Source organism: Arctopsyche grandis, chromosome 4, assembly GCF_051622035.1.
Source record: "Arctopsyche grandis isolate Sample6627 chromosome 4, ASM5162203v2, whole genome shotgun sequence".
Classification (NCBI taxonomy): Eukaryota; Metazoa; Arthropoda; class Insecta; order Trichoptera; family Hydropsychidae; genus Arctopsyche; species Arctopsyche grandis.
The window spans coordinates 25,540,210-25,558,808 of record NC_135358.1 but is presented as its reverse complement, the minus strand read 5'-3'; the positions used below and the strand labels follow the sequence as shown (position 1 = coordinate 25,558,808).

Sequence of the window (18,599 nt, the reverse complement as noted above, 5' to 3'; positions counted from 1 at the left end):
AAATCTAGGTCTAAGTTTTGATAAGTCCAGTTTATGTGAAAGTGGTAATTTAGATTCGGATTTACTTTATTTTATTGTGCAAATTTTCTATTGTAAGACATTTATGAAATGAATACATACATACATATACTGTAAAAACTCATTCTTTATGTATTGTATTAAATAATTTTCTTCGTAATACGTTTAGTATGTAAATTTTATATTTTGTAAGAACGATTTAGCTAGAATGTACAATACAAAGTTTTGACATACATATACATATTTGAATGATTACATGAAATTTAAAAGAATCGAAGCACAACGAGAAACAAACATAAAGTTTCTTTTTAATTAATGGTTGTGGCTATTTGCAGGTACTATATCTGCGAATTATTAGCTATTTGCAGGTACTATATCTGCGACAGGCGCAAAGCCTTCTGCGCATGCGCGTGAACTTATAATCCGATTATAATTTATTATATTCAATGTATGCTAGACTTATTTAATCAATCGTTCATTATTACATGAGACAAATAAATTTCGCACGTTATTATAATAGATTTATATCATTTAGCTAGTTCGCGGCTTGTTCTTGTATGTAGGTATTATACGTTGTATATGATAATAAATTTCTAACAGTTAATGATATTAACTAATTTGGATTATATTTTTCAAAGTTCGAACTAAATTTTAAGAGGTTTAAAACAAAATATTAACAGTAAACACGCTGACAGTGACAGTTTACGTGCATGCGCAGAAGGCTTTACGCCTGTCGCAGATAAAGTACCTGCAAATAGCCAATAATTCGCAGATATTGTACCTGCAAATAGCCAATAATTTGCAGATATAGTACCTGCAAATAGCCACAACCTTAATTAATTGGAATTTAGTCAGTTGCTCTTTAATGTATGTATATAAATATATATACATAAATATGTACTGATTTTACAGTCATAATTCATCGTTTAATATAATTTAAACTTAACTACATATGTATGTACATAAGTATTTCATTTTAGAATCCATTTTAATGATTAATAATACTCATATGTACTTAATCTATGTTTGGAATACTAAACTGAACAAACCAACAGAAATACGAAGACTATAGAAATACCTAGACGAAATTGCAAGTTTAATATTTTACATTAAAAACTCTCATCCACACCATCGTTGGCGCTCGTTATATTCTTTGCAGCGAATTATTTCGCTTACGACTCGTGCAAACACATCTTCGTTCGACTCGCTCTCGAATAAACGACCTCGTTATCCGATGTAAATAGAAGCTTGTCGTATCCGGTACGATGCGATAAGACACATAGATAATACTACCTTACATAAAAAAAGAAACAATTCACATACACACGTACATTTGTAAATAGAAACACCTGAACGCGAAGAGCTCGCGAGTTCCGGGAACAATTTGACGATATGTTTGTTTGTATTCGGAAATAAACGCGAGCAAACTTGAACCAACCCCCTGTAAAACCTCCCCGATAGCGATATATATGTAAATACCTTTTCCTTTACGCTATTAGAGGGCAGGTTTCGCTTTTCTAACTAGAGCTTGTGTGTATGTATGTATGTATATACACATATACAAATGTATGCGACCCTTCGAAGCCAAATATATCCAACGAGGTTGATATCGTTTTCTTGTTTTGCTATACGCAGATAAAGACCTACTACAACGAAAACAAAATGTTTGCTCGACACCGTCGCTAAGGTTCTATTATCTTAATATGCTTGTTCCGTACAAGTTGGCATATGCTATATTTAAAGCAGAGCGGCGTTGAGATGAGTTTATAGTTTTGACAATCAACGATCTCTGTAAGAATTCAAAAATTTGTTGAACATAATAATGTAAATTTTATGTAAAAAATCAAGTATTATTGAAAATTTGGTGTTCATATTGATGCATAGTATATATTGATATATTTCTTTTCTGTCATATTTTTTACCATTGTGGTGCATTAGGAATTCATGTAATGCTACAATGGTCAAAACTTTAAATAAATAAGCCAGCAGTTTGGCTCGGTCGTTGCGTTTATGTTTGGTACCGAGAGGTTACCGGGTTCGATCACATGCCAATCTTTAATGCTGCTGGTTAGACTTGGATATTTGTGAAAACAATTCGATCGTTTCCTATTAAAGTTTGCCAAATTATCTAATTTCATTGTTCCATCAAATTGGCAAAAACTATCCTACCATATCTGAATTTGATTTATGTACAATATGTAAAACTTTCTGTACAAGTCTAAATCCATAGATGAATCTATGTATTAATTTATTAATTGATTAATTGTTAATTTCGTGTTCTTCAGCCTCTCGAAATACAGTGATTTATGTAATAAAAAATGCTGCAATTGGTTAATTGTCTAGAAAAGCGCATTGGGTTTACGTGTTAGGATTTTCTGGTACACATTTAAAATAAAATAAAATAAATTCAATTAAAATATTTTTTATGAAATTTTGTTTCAAATTAAAGAACCTGATATAAAATCAATGAAAAGTAATCACATGCGTTCAAACTCGCAAAGGCTGCAAAGATCAAACGCAACTTAACATAGGCAAAGTAAAAATACTTTAATTGAATCTGGCGAAATTGTTGCGAAAGGCGTCGAAATTGATTACATTGAATGCGGTCGTATTAATTTAGGCGCGTTATGGCGCCAAAACAAAGCGTTTCCCCCCCTAACAGTTAATTAACGCAAAATCCACTCACTTTAACCTACGTTTAAATTCGAAACACACACCATCCCCATGTGTACAATGCGACGTCTTACAGACCCCTTTAAAATTACCCCCTGCGACTACAACCTATTCAATCCAAAAACTTATAATCATTAATCAATCATGAAATGCGTGCAATTGACGCAGCATGCTCCCTATAAAAACGCACTAAATTACCAACAAATCTTTGCAAAATTCGATTTATTTTTACGTCAACGGCCTCACAAACCATTCAACTTTCATTAATGATGAATATATACGAGCTAGCCTTTGTGTTTTGGAGACGTTTCCAGCGCCCGCGTCGTAAACTTGCGAACTGTCACCGTTCGGAGTTCATAAAATTGTTCTACTAGGGCGCGAACCCCACATTTACAAGCTTGATCTTCGCTCCCCACCGTTTGTTTGCATTACGTTAACCTTATGTCCGTTGTGTAGGAGGAAAATCGCGAAAATTCGACGGCAAACGAATCTGGACCCCCCACTCTCCCATATACGATTCTAGATTTATGTGTCGAACCCCGTGTTCTTGCGATATTTACGGGTCTACCCGAAAAGGACCCAAACATTGTGACCGGCGGAGAAAATACCATCCCGGAAATATATCAGTAGTTCCTAGCAAACCCAGAGAGAGAAAGAGAGATAAGTCACCCATTATTTAACATTTATTACGTTAGATCGGAATCTAGATTTATACCGGCTGGTGTTAAATAGCGATCTTCACTAATGAATCTACATCTTGTGTTTCATCATCATATATTTTAAATTACTTCAATCCGTTCGAAAGCTTATTGTTCTTATTATATTATAGTAACTCTTTGCCACAAATTTCAATAGATTCAGAATTTCTATAACTGTATATCGCAATCTATCTAATGAATAATGATTAAAAATATTGTACTATAAAACTTTTCATATAATAAAAATCAGATTGAATACTTAAACTTCGACATTTCCGCATCAAAATCCATTTTCCATAACTCAATGTCGAAACCAGAACTGCGAATCTTTCCAAGTGCACATTTCGCACCACTCAAACACACATAACAAAAGACAAAATACTTCTCGAGATCCGTTCGATGGATTCCAATAGTGTTTTGGATGGACTGGCTGCGTTTTTTTGATTTGATTTCAATACATTATAGAATATAGGACAAGTGCATCCGCATTGCACTCTTTTTGACCTATCATCCAACTCAAGGAGTGTGCTTTGCACAAAAATATTTATCCGGGTCAAACAAAACGGAAACCGAATCAATTTCATGCCGCAACTTATAAACAAATACAAAGCTGACATGTATTCTAAATATATGCATACAAAATCAGTGTTTTATTAATATTCAACAACTGAAACCTTAGCTTTCACAAATGAAAGAGAACATACAAAACACGCAATCTAATTAATGTAAAATTAAATATTCTGTTTACGTTGCGCAAAAAACAGCAGCAAATTTTCAACAAAAATATTTTCCTATACAATGTTTTTTTATTGTGTTTGTTATTATATTACAGTATACGTTTTGATAATAGCTGACTCACCGATTCGATGGATTTTTCCAACCGGAAAATTTCTTCTTGCAGCAAATGCAGTGTTCCAGTTTTACCCCGGTGACGTGCGAAGGCGGCCGCGCACGCGCTGTGGATACTGTTCACCCAATTTTCCAACTCCACCTGATAAAATTGCAAAAAAATATATACACAAACTGCAGTAATTGGAATGAAATCAAACGCAAGTGAATTTTAGCGTGCTGCGGTAATAGTAGAAGTAGACTGTATGCATGTGCTATCATTGTGATGATGCATGCAGTGACGCATTTCTGCGTTCATTTTGGGGATTCAAATGCATTCTCGCAATTAGGTTAATGCGACACTCTACGTCCACGATTATTTATGTCTATCGTTCAGTGTGATATATGCATTTAAATGCAACACAGCAACGGAACAATAATTATTCTTCAATAATTACCAAAGCACATAAAATACTATATGTATATCACAAAGAAAATTATTGATATTTTAATTGACAAAGTTTCTTATATATGTAATATCAAATTAATGATTTACTTAATATTTACATAATTGCGTCTTTAAAAAAAATCACATAAATATAAATATCTGCAACTATTTATGCATTAAGACGAGATACTGATCTTATCAATGCAGACTTGGCTATGTATGTATATGCAAATACATACATACATATGTATGTAGACACTATTTTGCATCAAACACAGCTCTTTTATAATATTTTACATATACACATACATAATATGTATGTATGTAGATATTAAAATTACATATACTAAGATAACCTTACTGTTTCACTTTGGTATTTTATGAATTCAAATTATGTATTTTTATTGCATTTGATTGCGTATACATACAAATATAATATTTAAAATAAAATGAAACTTAGGACACAAACCACACCGTGCAACAAATAATAACGTTATTAACTTAGCGTAGCGGACACTAACCAATTTGTAAAAATTTAACCCACAAATAAAATATGAAAAAGATTTTTGTTGATTCTTTCTTGTTTATTAGATATAAGCGTTTAAAAAAATTATCAATTTTTAACGATTTTTGGATTACGCGGCCTTTAACTCAAAATATAGTATTGCTGTACCTAAAGTGAGTATTGAAATCAATATTCGGATGTATTTTCTATTGATTGTGATTTTTATTGCTTTAAAATACTTAAACATAATTATCTAGCGAATTTTAAAAGTCGAAAATACATATATTGTTTTACACGTTTTATTCGCAATCGAATATGACAAGAATCATTGTTACATTCTAATTCAATGGGTTGAATTTAGTAAAGATTGAATAGTCTCCACTCCTTTAATTTTTTAATTTATTATTATTTTTGTTGTTTTCATTTGTAATTTTATTATTTAGCATAATGTGTATGTATGTTTGTTTATCTTTATTTAGGTATGTGTATGTACTTATATATGTACATACTTATGTATGTGTACATATATATTTGTAGATATTATTTTGACCGATTTTGAAATTTAAATAATTTGAAAAAATATATTTCTTCACTGAGATGCTGTCCTTTTTGTGTCAGGTGAAGTGAATGAATTCATATTGAATAAGGCTTATCAAGATATACATACATATGTATATAGCCGGTGAAAAAAAAACACGAATTAGATTTAGCAACTGTCACCCAGATTTGAATCCAGAGTATTTCAACTAGGTGAAAATGATTTAAATATATATCTACGTATTAAGCTCTCGTTCTAAGCTGAGTTCCATTTAAGATTTAACTAGTAAAAATAATCATAAAATTTACCTGACACGGTGCTTGGAAGAGGTATGCGTCTCCGAATGCGGTACTCAGACAGAAGATATAGTCTCTTTTGGGATGCTCTGGTATCGGTTGCATAATAGCTCCATCCACAATGATGAGGTGTTTTGGTGCAGCTTCTACTGAGCGACCTTCCCTCGAGTCACAAGGGTAGAAAAGTAGAGTGGTGCCCTTCAAACACACCCAATATCCCTTCCAGCCGCGTTTTCGAGCCAACTCGATCTGGTGCTTCTTACGCAGCAGCCATTTCTTAACGCTCAAAAATCTGCAAAAAAATGAACATAAACCGTGAACACCAAATTAAGATCCATTAATTACCCAATCGACGAGTCCAACTTCAACCAAATTTAATCTAAAGTGCAACTATAATATTATGTGTATGGTGTATATCAGTTTCCAATAGTGATTAGACGAACTATGAAGTCGCCTAGTGGTTACGATACTCTCTCGGCTATTGCAATATGGAACAGTATTAATTTATGAGCTAAGTTTGCAGTTAAATTCAGAACAGACTTGAACTTTGATGAAATTAATTAAAATTAAAAAAAAAGAACTTTATGAATGTACTGAATGCAATGCTTCGTAAGGTGACTTGAATGCGTAGTTAAAATTGAATGTTTCATCATATTAAAAAATTAAATTTCATATAGAGTTCTTTATATACATATGTTTGATTGCATTATATCGAATTATATTTTGAGTCAGTAATTATAAAATAAATAAAAATTTAATACGTATGAAATTGAAACATCGATGTAATCAATCGGCGTTTAAATCAAACCTGCAAACAAAATAACTTTTATATGTGTCGAAAAGCGTGTTTAATCAAACGTTCAAACGAATCGAAATTCCGGCTTAACGATGCACTCAGCATGTGCGTACTTTTTAGCTTTCTATGTATTCGACAAAAACAATAGCGATTACATGTAGATTAATTCGGCCTAAATGTTTACAAAATAATTACTGAAGTACAATTATATATGTATAGGTACAAAAGGATATTGTGTAGAATTATTTTCTTTTTATTCTACTATTTTTTGTGTAGACGACTATGTGCACAGCCAAGCCTAATTACCGAATAATGTATTCAGGTCACGCAGCTCGAGAGCCAACTTGTGCCACCCCTGTCAGAAATTGAACCACTACACCTTCTACACTGCCATACGGTATACAATGGAAGGTTTTACCCCTATATAAGCCTTCAGTTTATTAAAAAAATTCAATTGAAAATTAATATATTGCCATTTTTATACTTCGTGGATCGATGTTTTAAATAATAAAATGAAACCCAATTTCGCATAGAAATGTACTATATTCACACGAAAGACCTGGATATCTTACCGTATAAAACATAGACGTTCTACGATAAATCATAGGATAGGTTCGTCTGAAGGAGGATTAAGTTTAAAACGGAGCACGAATAAAGGTTGTAAGTGCCTCAACGCACTTCCATGGCTTTTCCAAGATTCCTTTGCTCCACCCCCCTCCTCCATTCCATTGTTGAAAATCTCGGAAAACAAGCGGGGGAATTCTGGTTAGGAAAACCCAATTTTTCACATTTATTTCCCCGGGCCTCTCCGTCTCTCTCCCGCGGGGGATGAATGAGAATCTTTCGCGGTGTCGGCCATAACCTTTAAAGCCCACTTGTTTTCTGCTTTACGATAAGTAATATTATGTGAATGGAATCGCTCCGGGGACCCGTTCTCCCTCTTTCCAGCTTCCAGTCCGATGTTACATTTTTTCATTTTATGCGGGCTATTCATACTCATACAACGCACTCACAAATTATAACTTATGATATTATAATTTATTCCTTATGAGAAATCTTAGTAATATGATATATGTACATACCTAACCGATGTTTATATACATACGCTAGTAAATGCATAATATATACCCAGCGTTGCCGCAGTACCTAATGTACCTCTATTAACTTTTCATATCGAAGATTTTCGTGCAGATAATCATTAAATGTCATCAAATTTGTAAAATATAATTCGAATACAGCTACGTAGAAATGGATAATATGACTTATGTATAAAATTACGTGTTCACAAAAAGTTTGTAATCAAAATTATTCTGCTTACCTATACACAAATAATAAGTATGACTAGGTATACACATTAGTATTCAAATATAAAATTATAAAACAATTCCACGCCCATTCGCAGTTATTGCTTACAATCTATCTAAAGTAAAATATGCATGTTTTTAAGAGTTTATAAATACTATTATAATAGTAAGCATGAATTTCAACCAACTCACCTCTGGCTGCCGCATAATTATACAAACCACTTCGTCCGCCGCAGAACGGAATACAAAAGTGGACGAAAGCTCTTAAGCTAGCGCACTCGAAAGCTTCGTGAAAAGCTTAAAAAGCTCGAACGACGCTTGAGAGAGTAGCTCGGCCTATTCCGAATACACCAGAGAAAGAGAGAGAGAAAAGCGTAATTTCTAATTACACTGCAACGATTACCTTTCGCGTAATTGCCGAGGAAAACATGAAACGGGTCGACGCGACGAGGAAACTTCATCTGCAGCAATCGACTCTTGATGTTAATATACGATTTTTTTTATAATCTCAACAACATAACGATCTCTCGACTATTTGTCAATGTTGTGTTGCAAAAACGTCATTCGATCTAGGGCGGAAATTGCGGTCGGCGTGGCGGAAGTCACCCATCGCATGGTGGCTTCGTCGCGTTGAAGATTTTCGTGAAATTTCCGCATTTTTCACGGAAATTTTCCGCGTCCGCTTCCGACTCAATTCAGTGGGGAGTAATCGCATCGAATGCACGCGATTGTATAGAACGGAAATTCAAAATATATCCATATAAAATAATTACAAAAAGCGTTATGGAGGTCGTTTTTCCGCAGTTCGAAAAATATAAAAAGCATCGGTATGTATGAAAATAAAAGATAAATCCATTTGGAAAATTCCGAAGAGTGTATGAGAAAAAATGAAATCGGTTTAAACGAGCCGAAAGTAGATGCTGCTCGATGCCGATGTTCGAAAATCGAAATTTTCTTCTTCTAGCAAAATTCAATTGTGGGGTAGCTTTTTCTAGCGTTTCCCGAGAAAATCTAATTTAAGTATATCCTTGAACAAATTTATACGCAATAACGCAATTTAAATATTTATCTGTCTATCTCTCTCTATTTCTATTTATCTAGTCAGCAGTTTGGCTTAACGGTAGCGTATATATTTAGCACCACTGCGATCGATGGATCGACTCACCAAACTGCTGGTTAGTTTTGGGGGATTTGTGACTCCAAATCGATCGTTTCTCTATCAGAGTTTGCCAATTTTATCTGATCATTGTTGAAACGATTCCTGAAAATTGGTAATAGATCATTTCCTGTTGTCACAAAAAATCTGTGTGTATAATTTGTAGAAATTATGCACATAAATCTGAAATCTATAGATGTCTCTATAATTTCGTGTTTATTATGTGTATAATAATTGTGCACAAAACCTAAAACTAATCCATAGATGTCTCTATGATTATTATTTATGTACTTAATTAATTATTGTATTCTATGTATTCTGATTGTATTCTATGTATTATTGTATTCTGCCCGTTCTCGTACACTCGTCGCATTAAAGCGATCTGTAATGACGAGTTTACATTGATTGTAATAAAAAAAAAATAATAATAATAAAAAACTTGTGTAGTCAGTTTGAATAACTACACCTAAGAATAAATAGATACCAATTTGATGAAAAAAAAGCAAGATTTTCATAATTTAACAAATAGCATATTGTTATGATAAACCATTTAAACCATACGAAGATTCTGAATTAAAATTATTACATCGCATGACATCGGGTTATGTGGGAAGGCATTTATATAAAAAAAAATGTTTGACAGTTTGAGCATCGCTGCATCGATCCATTACGAGGAGACGCGACAGTCGCACTATTACAATCGTTAAGTATGGTCGTTAATTTGTCGAGTCGGCCAAGATTAATTCCGCGAGTAGGGCGCTAAGTGTTTGAAGGGCGCGAGGGTGGAAACGGGGGTAGAGAGGAAGGAAAGTTGGTAGGAAGAGGATGATGCAAAGGTCCCTCCGGTGCTCTACCTACCATCCTGCCCCCTCCCTGGTCCAAATTAGGTTATTGGGGCGGCATTAATTCTCGACGAGCCCCCGGGGCCAGCGGCAGTTAAGGGTTTCCCTAATGTAGTTGGCGCGAGACGTTACACGCGAAACGCTAAATTTTCCTCTCGAAACGAATCGCTTTTCTTCGTCCGGCCACCGTATCGATGTCAATTTAAAAGCTATTTCCCTAGCCAGAGACGTCGTAGACTTGTATATTTGTACATATATATATATATATATATATATATATATATATATATATATATATATATATATATATATTTCAAAAGTAAATGCTGTACAACGTATATATCTATTTAAATTTATATACATATTTACGACTTGGACTATGTTGAAACTATGAACGTTACAAGCATCTTATAGTTGAATTGTTTGGTATATGTGTATACATATAAATGTATGAACCTTATGTGTAAGATTGATGATATAGTCAAATTGTTCGACTTTTTTAATACAAATTGTTTTAAGTACTATATTGATATGTATTATGTATACATAATATTCTGTCATAAACCGTCGCAATAAAGCAAATTAACGAAATATAACAATAAACAATTGAATCATAAATTTAAATCGTTTAATGTTAATATGGTTATTAAATTAAAAGTTTGTCTATTTATGACATAAATACTCCATGTAAATTAAATTTTCCTAGCACTAATAGGTTTTAAAATATAAATGTAAATTTAAAATGCAAATTCAAAACGTATCAAAAAATCACAAATAATAAAAGTGAAAGATTTTCCACATATCGTCGACTTTTAAAAAACGTCCATCGCGTCGAATAGTTGACACATTGGTTTTTCTATAATAAATAGCGGATATAAATTAGGTTTTTGCGAAGGTTTTCCGAACATACCTAACATATATCAGATTGGCGCAGGATCAGCACATTTTCCGCCGGGGAAAATCACGTTTCTTTTTCTCGTCCGTGATTCTAACAAACGTTTTCCACACTTTTCACCTGTGATTTACAAAAACACACACACACGAACATTGCAAAAAATGCTATTATACATTTCCTACAGTGGCTTCAAAGAAATTTTAGCACCCAACACGCATTCAAAGGCGGGATACACATTCTCGTTTGTTAAAGGTTTCGCATTTGAATTTAAGTACGTCACGATTTAGTATTATATCGTTTCTCGTTTTTGGTTTAGATGTGTATACTATGTACCATGTGTGCTTTCTTATATTAAACGAAACGAGATGAAAAAGTGTGCCGGTTAAAGGTGAGTTGCGACAAATTGGCCATTAAGCGCTCGCTCGTGCATTCGTCTACTAACGAATGCAGAAAATGCTCCTTCAATTTGCAAATCAAATAAAAATAAAGCTACATATATAGACTTTTAGGCTACAAACATTAGTGTAAATTACTCCTAAAAGGTTAATTTGATGAGAGTTTCCAAATTTACGTCTCCGAACTGTCTTTACGATAAATTCAGTAAGTGAAAATTACTATTGAGATAAGAGAGCTTTAAGTTTTTCCCAAACGATAACAAAACTTTGAGCTTAGGACAAACGACCTAACTAACCGATAACGTATAGACAAATGAGAGTCTCGAATTCCCAAAGACAAAAGAAAAAAAACACTTCGTGAAACATGATACCTTAAATCCAGACAAATTGCAGATATTCCGATCGCTCCCCAGTGCTAACCATCCATTGTGAAGCTTTTTCACACACATAAATAATAAAAAAAATATTTACGAACCACAAAAGATAGATCTACGACGACAAACGTCCGTATGGGAAATCTATTATTTTTTTTCCGCTCCGGTATAAAAATAATAATAATAGAGGTGTTCGGCTTTTTTTCCGCTTTCGACGGAGCACTGTACAAATGAACAAATGGCTCTCTAGAAAGCACTGTGCGAAAAATGGCCGAGAGTGAGGTGTTAACTTGACAAATGGTCCGAAATATTCGTCCGTTTATTTTTATGAGCGCTCGGCGCACCGGCCGCAATTTCTTCGCGATTTTCCCCCCATTTTTCACGAGGTTTTCCCGGGGATTTTCCGCGGTGACGACGTCGCGACACTACCACCTGCGACGCACGCCACTTCAATTGACAGTGAGCTTTCAATCGCTAACGTTACCCAAAAGAAAAAAAAACTCTCCAAATAGCCCAAGCTTCGACTACCCCCGATTTGCTACAAAAAAATCACACAATGTGTGAAAGTAACGAGCCTCAAAATAGTCCAAACTTAAGAACACTTCAGTGAAAATTTCTAGATTTATTATTAAGAATTTTTTAGTCTTAAGAAATGGGCACATTCACCAAACGTCGTTATCAAATATTTGATGTTTGTGCATATAAATGAACTAGATAATACGTAATAAATATAATAGTATCAACTAATTTATGAGTATACCTATTATATTCCGTAAAACTATTTAATGACCATGTTTTTGTATCCCGTGGAAGCTCATGCTTCGTTAGTTTGGTTACAAACTCAAATACGAAAGAACAAAATTTGTCTGCAAGTCAGTATTAATAATTGAATTGTACAATCAACATATCAAATCAATATTGGAATCGATTAAAATAAAAATTCAAAATATAACGGAGCCAAATTACGAATTTTATGAAATTTAATATAAAGCAGCCAAAATGACCTATTTTGACACAAAATGTCATGTTTTAAAAGAAGCCGGTAATTTTGGCATTCTTATATTTAATAAAATTTGTAAATAAAAGTTCTTTCGAAATTTGTTGTATTCAGATAAAAGGTATACCTATATTCAAAGAAGCTCTGAATGACTTTTGTTTTTAAAATAATCACGGGAAGATGAAAAAAATGATGATTTTCTGAAAATAAACTTTCCCCCATACATACACCCATTACGAGCGCGACGCACTTTGTTTTGGGACTTTTGAACAAAACGGAGACTTTGAATTCTCGTTAATCAGCCAAAACTACTCATAAATAGCTCATTTAAACATAAATAGATGAATTTTTATTATTTTTAAGTACTTTAAAAGTTGAAACTATTCTCGAAAAAAAAGAAATGAAAAAAAAAAACTATTTTTCGAAATTTTTATCGAGATAAATCGATTAGTTGGAGGCACAGGACATTGTTTAAAGTCAATAAAAAAATTACATAACGTTTCTTTGATACGATGAAAGTTTCCCACTCAATTTATTCAAATTCAAAATTCACGTTTTTCGCTCCGGCCTTTAATTTGAAATTTGAAAAATTAAACCACACGCTTTTCAGAAAAAATGATAAATATTTGGAAATAAATCGAATAGTAAAACAATGATTTCGTTTTCATTTTATGAATGTATTAAAATTGAAAAAAGCCGTCAGATGAATTTACAAAACAAATTACACTATATAATGCTATCAACAAAATCGAATAGGAAATTACAAATTCGACCGCAGCTGCTTGAAACATAACACATTGAACGCGACATTGGAATTTATTTAAGCAGACAAAATCGGAGAATATCCGGTTAAAAGCGATACACGACACACACTCACATCAAATTAACCCAGGTGAGGTAGGAGAGGTAGCCTGAGTAAATTCTGGGGGTGGGGGGTGGGAGGGTGGATAGGTTTGCAATTAGTTGTCGGCAACCGCCGGTGCGCCGACTCCAATACACCCCACCGGCGGCAATAATAGGTGAAATCGTGTGATTTACGAGATACGCATATATCACCGAATGGGTGGGGTGATTTGGGGGAAGTTTCAGGCTGGTCCTGGAGAGTGGCACATGTTTGCTTGGGGCGGGAGATCTCTTCTCCTCCCCCCAGTCGTTTCGGTTGACCGGGCGCGGGCGCATTAGTATTCACGACGGCAAAAAGCTACGCAAACGCCCCACTCGCCCCACTTGCCCCACTTAAACTTGGCCCCTCACATCTTTATATTCACGCAAGTGCGTATGTGTGTATGTAGATTTGAAAAGTTGGGAGGTTATGTATAGATGGGTGTTTGAATCGATTGTAGATGGATTTGATCGGTTTGTTCGGTGCGATTTGTGTAGAGGAAAATGTGGATTTTGGTTGAAGGTAGATTTCTGTAGAAGGTGATTCACTTGTTATGTTACATATTTATACAAGATTAATTTTTAAGGTTACATTTATGTTTATTGTTAGATTAATACTTGCGCTAGGCCTGTCGAACAAAATTATTCAAAACGTAATTAAGTATAATATAGAGGTAACGCTAAATTAAAAAAAGAGAGGCCTTAAAAGCATACATTAAATGAATCTAAATTTAGAACGAACTAATATACATTACATTTAATTTAAAATCAAAATTTGAGGTGGAATGCTTTATATTACATGCATTTTGTTTTGGTCCGATTAAGGATTGAAATATGTATATAATATTTCAATTTAAAGTGAACAGCTTTCATAAATTCATTAAAACGCTTTTTTAATGTGATTTTTTTATCCATTAGTGACCGTTTTAAATATTATAAGGTTCTTATGGGTTGCCCTAGCTCATATATTTGAAATATATATGTACATATTGTCTCAGTGAGTGTGAATAAATTAAATTAAATTAAAAATTATCGATACAAAAGAATATATCGATATAAAAGAACATCGAGAATCTAATTCATACATAGTAAAATTTAACGACACACTTCGAAAGACCGTTTGTGCAAATTGATAAAAATCAACCCCTATCTAAATTCGTTTTTTCACACTTACAATAAAAAGAAAAATTGAATGGCAAAATCAAGGTTAAAAGCGGAAGTTGTCCGTGTCGAACAGGCTACCGGTGGAAAAACGGAGACGATTTTCACGACACCTGAGAGTGTTTTCTTATGTAAATGGCTCGAACAAACACACCCAACTACGTCTTCTTCCACCCATCCGACGACACGAAGAGGGGAATAAGATGTTCTTTGAAAAAAGGAAAAAAAAATATGTGTGTGGAACACGAAAAAAGAAGAATGCCTTCTTCAGTTCGCGCAGTGTTCGCAAGGTAATCTCATTTAGAACGTATCTATTATCTCGAAGTGTGTTTATTCAAATGGTACTTCGTAGTCAAATTTCGTTTAACGAGACCGTCTATTTGTACAAAATAATCACTCATCATTGGAATAAAATCCACTTTTCCGAAGCCTAAGAATCGACCCTTACACACTTCATATATACAAGTACACGTTCCAAACTGGTTATAGGGCTGTTCACCAGAGCAATCTATTTACAAATGGGCCAAACGTGTCTCCACAAAGGACGGAAACGTGTCCTTTCAGAGACGAGCAATATTGAGGGCCAAACTCGTATTTATACACTAGTCTATGTATGTATGTACATATGTACGTACATACATCGACTAAGTTGGGTACGTGGGAAGATGCGCTCGGTGAAGTTCAACAAGTTGCATACCATGTGTATTGAAAATTTTCAATAAGCTTCAGCTGAAACTTTTATTGTACTCTAATAAAATACAATTTGCAAATTCAACGTTAATAGAATGAATGATTGAAATTTGAAAACTCGAGTGGGAATCGACAGTAGGGGGACGGATGGAAAACAACCGAATTTCGCAACGGCATTAATCAATTTGAACGAAATCGCTTGCAGCAGTGCCGAATGCTGAGTTCTAATCTGCATTACAAATTGTAAGGGTTTCCAATAATCCGATTGGTTGTGAAATCGCATTTGTTTCCGACAAAATATACGCGAAACAATCGACGGCTATTCGATTCGAATCCAAAGCTCTTTGTTTAACGACACGTAACCGTTTTATTAAAGATTACGAGTATGTCTATGTAAAAATATAACAAGGATATTCAGCAATTTTTAATCCACATTCGTACGTACATAGTTTGAATTGCATGTTGCAGTTTTCCAGCGCTTTTCTGCCCCGAGTGAGCGGCCTTGCGGAAAGTTTCCATAGAAATTTGTTTGTTATTATTGCTCTGCGTTCGAGAGATGAGTGCACAGCAATTAAAATGGGATTTTCGAAGTGTTTCATCATATTTTTACATGTATAAGTTTTTCTATTAGTTTCATATTAAAAGTTCATTTCATTATTCATTCCAATAAAACTACATTTATAAAGCTTAACAATGGAAGTAAATTGTGTAACGATAAAACAATATATTATCATTTTCATAATTTTTTGAATATTCGAAGTTTTGAACAAGCAATCTATAAGACTCATTTTATTTATATGTGATATTAATATCGCTTTACTACATACACTATTTATTATTAATATTTTACATACATATACCCTGATTTTGTGACTTTCGAGTATTTATCGGGTATGAACATGGGTGAATATCATCGAAAGAGGACACAATGATTGAGTTTTCGTCAATGATACGAATTTCATTGTGAGTTTCCGTATTTATGTACAAAATTCGATAGAAGGCAAGCATTTCCGTTGAAAGGTTTCCTTTTTCCAGTGCGTATTCCATACCTCAAAAAATGTATTCTTTGCATACACAACCTTTTCAATAAATATTTGCAAACAGATATAAACCAAATTATATTTTGGCATTAAAACCGCCCCGCGATCTCGCTCGTACGACTTTTCACAAAAGAAAATCGGCTTTTCTAGATTACTTTCAATAGCGGACGTATCGCACATTCACATGACTATATATGTATGTATGTATGTATATGTATAAAGTATGACTGCTGTCTGTATTTATACGTACAATAGATAAAATATGTATGCGCGTTACAATGAATTCTGCGAATACATTAAATGCTATATCATGCGGAAATGTGGCAAAAAAACGAGTCAAGTATAAAAGAGGAAATATTGCGCCATATTTTCACAACGCACGCCGGAAGCTCGGCGTATGCGCAATAACAATATTTGTAATCTCTTTTTTTTTCGTTACAATGAAACCGACATTTGTAAACCTAAAACGATTCCGTATCAATACAAAATATTTCAATAAAAAATATATTTTACATTTTTCCCATTTCCAATTCAAGCGTGAATTAAAAAACGTCTCGTTATATTTTTCCAAAAACACACAATAATCATAACATACGATATAATACAAATGAATAAAACATTCGAGACATAAATAAAGTGCTAGGTTTTTTAAATCAACGAGGATATTTTTTATTCACAACTACAGCGAATTTTCGTACCTTTTATATTTATTTAAATTTAAGTTTGGACCATTGTGGCATAACAGGAATCAGTAATGCGCCACAATGGTCAAAAAAATACAGAGAGATGAGAAAAATTATTTTAATTGTAACATTTACTTTATGAGAAAAGACTCTTGATATCTGTGTGTGAGAATATTAAACATACATATTTACATACAATGTAAATATGTACATATGTTTAAATAAAATTATAATATTTTTACAAACCTCCTTTACGTTTCACTTACGATTACAATTCAGGAAAAAATTTGCCTCTTATCCGATCGTTTTCATACTTTGCTATATTGCTCATTTTGGTCATCAATATATGTAAGTAAATGGATCCTTTGCATAGATATACATATAATACACATAGATGGGCCCTGACGCGTGATTTTGGTCGGAGATCTTGTCGTCCGTAACTGAGGGGTGCGGGGGGGTTGAACTAGCGGGGAAGTTGGGAAAAAAAAGGTTTTTTTCTTTACAACGCAGCGGTCGGCGTTTTTTTCACTTCCCCGCTAGTTAAACCCCCCGCACCCCTCAGTTAGTGACAAGATCTCCACATATCTATCGACAAGATCTCCGCAATCGACCTTTCCTACTTAGAAGCTAACTACCTACTGAGAGAAAGTGTGCATGCGCCAAAAGGGAGACCAGTATAAAGCGTGAGGGCGGATCTATGTATTATACATCTATGATCCTCTGCCATTACGATAGAGATAAAATATCGATTAAGACGCGTTTGAAGTTTGCAAATTTTAAATCTGGGTGACGTTTATGTAGTCTTTAGTTTTATACATAGATGGCGGTAGTAAAATAAAATTATTGGTATTTTTATTCAAAATAATAATTTATATATCTTAATATTATATATTATACAAAACTAAAAAAGAGGTTTGTTTTTAATAAACTTTTTTTATATGTTATCAATATACAAAATGTACATACCTACAGTACTAGGAAATATCCAGCCGTAGAACGCTAAAAAGTTAGGTTATCCAATGATATTATTCCTAACGATAAAATAGAAATATACACTCTAGGGATCGAAATGGGTTTTGGTGGGCTTGAGTTCGACAGGAAAATACTAGGAAGGCTAAAAGTAAGGCCTTCGGTGGGAAATTTCAGTATGGCTATTCCACTGGAAGTAGATGTGCAACGATTTCCCCCAGGTATCTCGGCAAGTGACGCTATTCGAGTGCAGCTTCCAATCAGGCGATGGATATTTGCATAATTGATTATTCCGAATAAACGACGCGAAACGAATTTTCCAAAATGTTTCAATTCTTAAAATGAATTAAAATAATAAAAAATATTACATTTAAATATGTACGTAGATGCATTTTATATTTAGACACGGCC

The 18,599-nt window shown here is 33.7% G+C and overlaps 1 protein-coding gene across 1 annotated transcript in view; it reads right to left on the bottom strand.

Annotated features, from left to right (window-relative positions):
* The window catches only part of sif (guanine nucleotide exchange factor still life), a 262,789-nt gene that overhangs the window by 72,158 nt on the left and 172,032 nt on the right, over nucleotides 1-18,599 (bottom strand). Inside the window, exons 22-23 of the mRNA XM_077428526.1 lie at nucleotides 6,017-6,296; nucleotides 4,249-4,380 (exon numbers count right to left, since the gene is read on the bottom strand). Coding sequence (XP_077284652.1) covers nucleotides 4,249-4,380; nucleotides 6,017-6,296 — 412 coding nt within the window. The remainder of the gene's footprint in view (nucleotides 1-4,248; nucleotides 4,381-6,016; nucleotides 6,297-18,599) is intronic.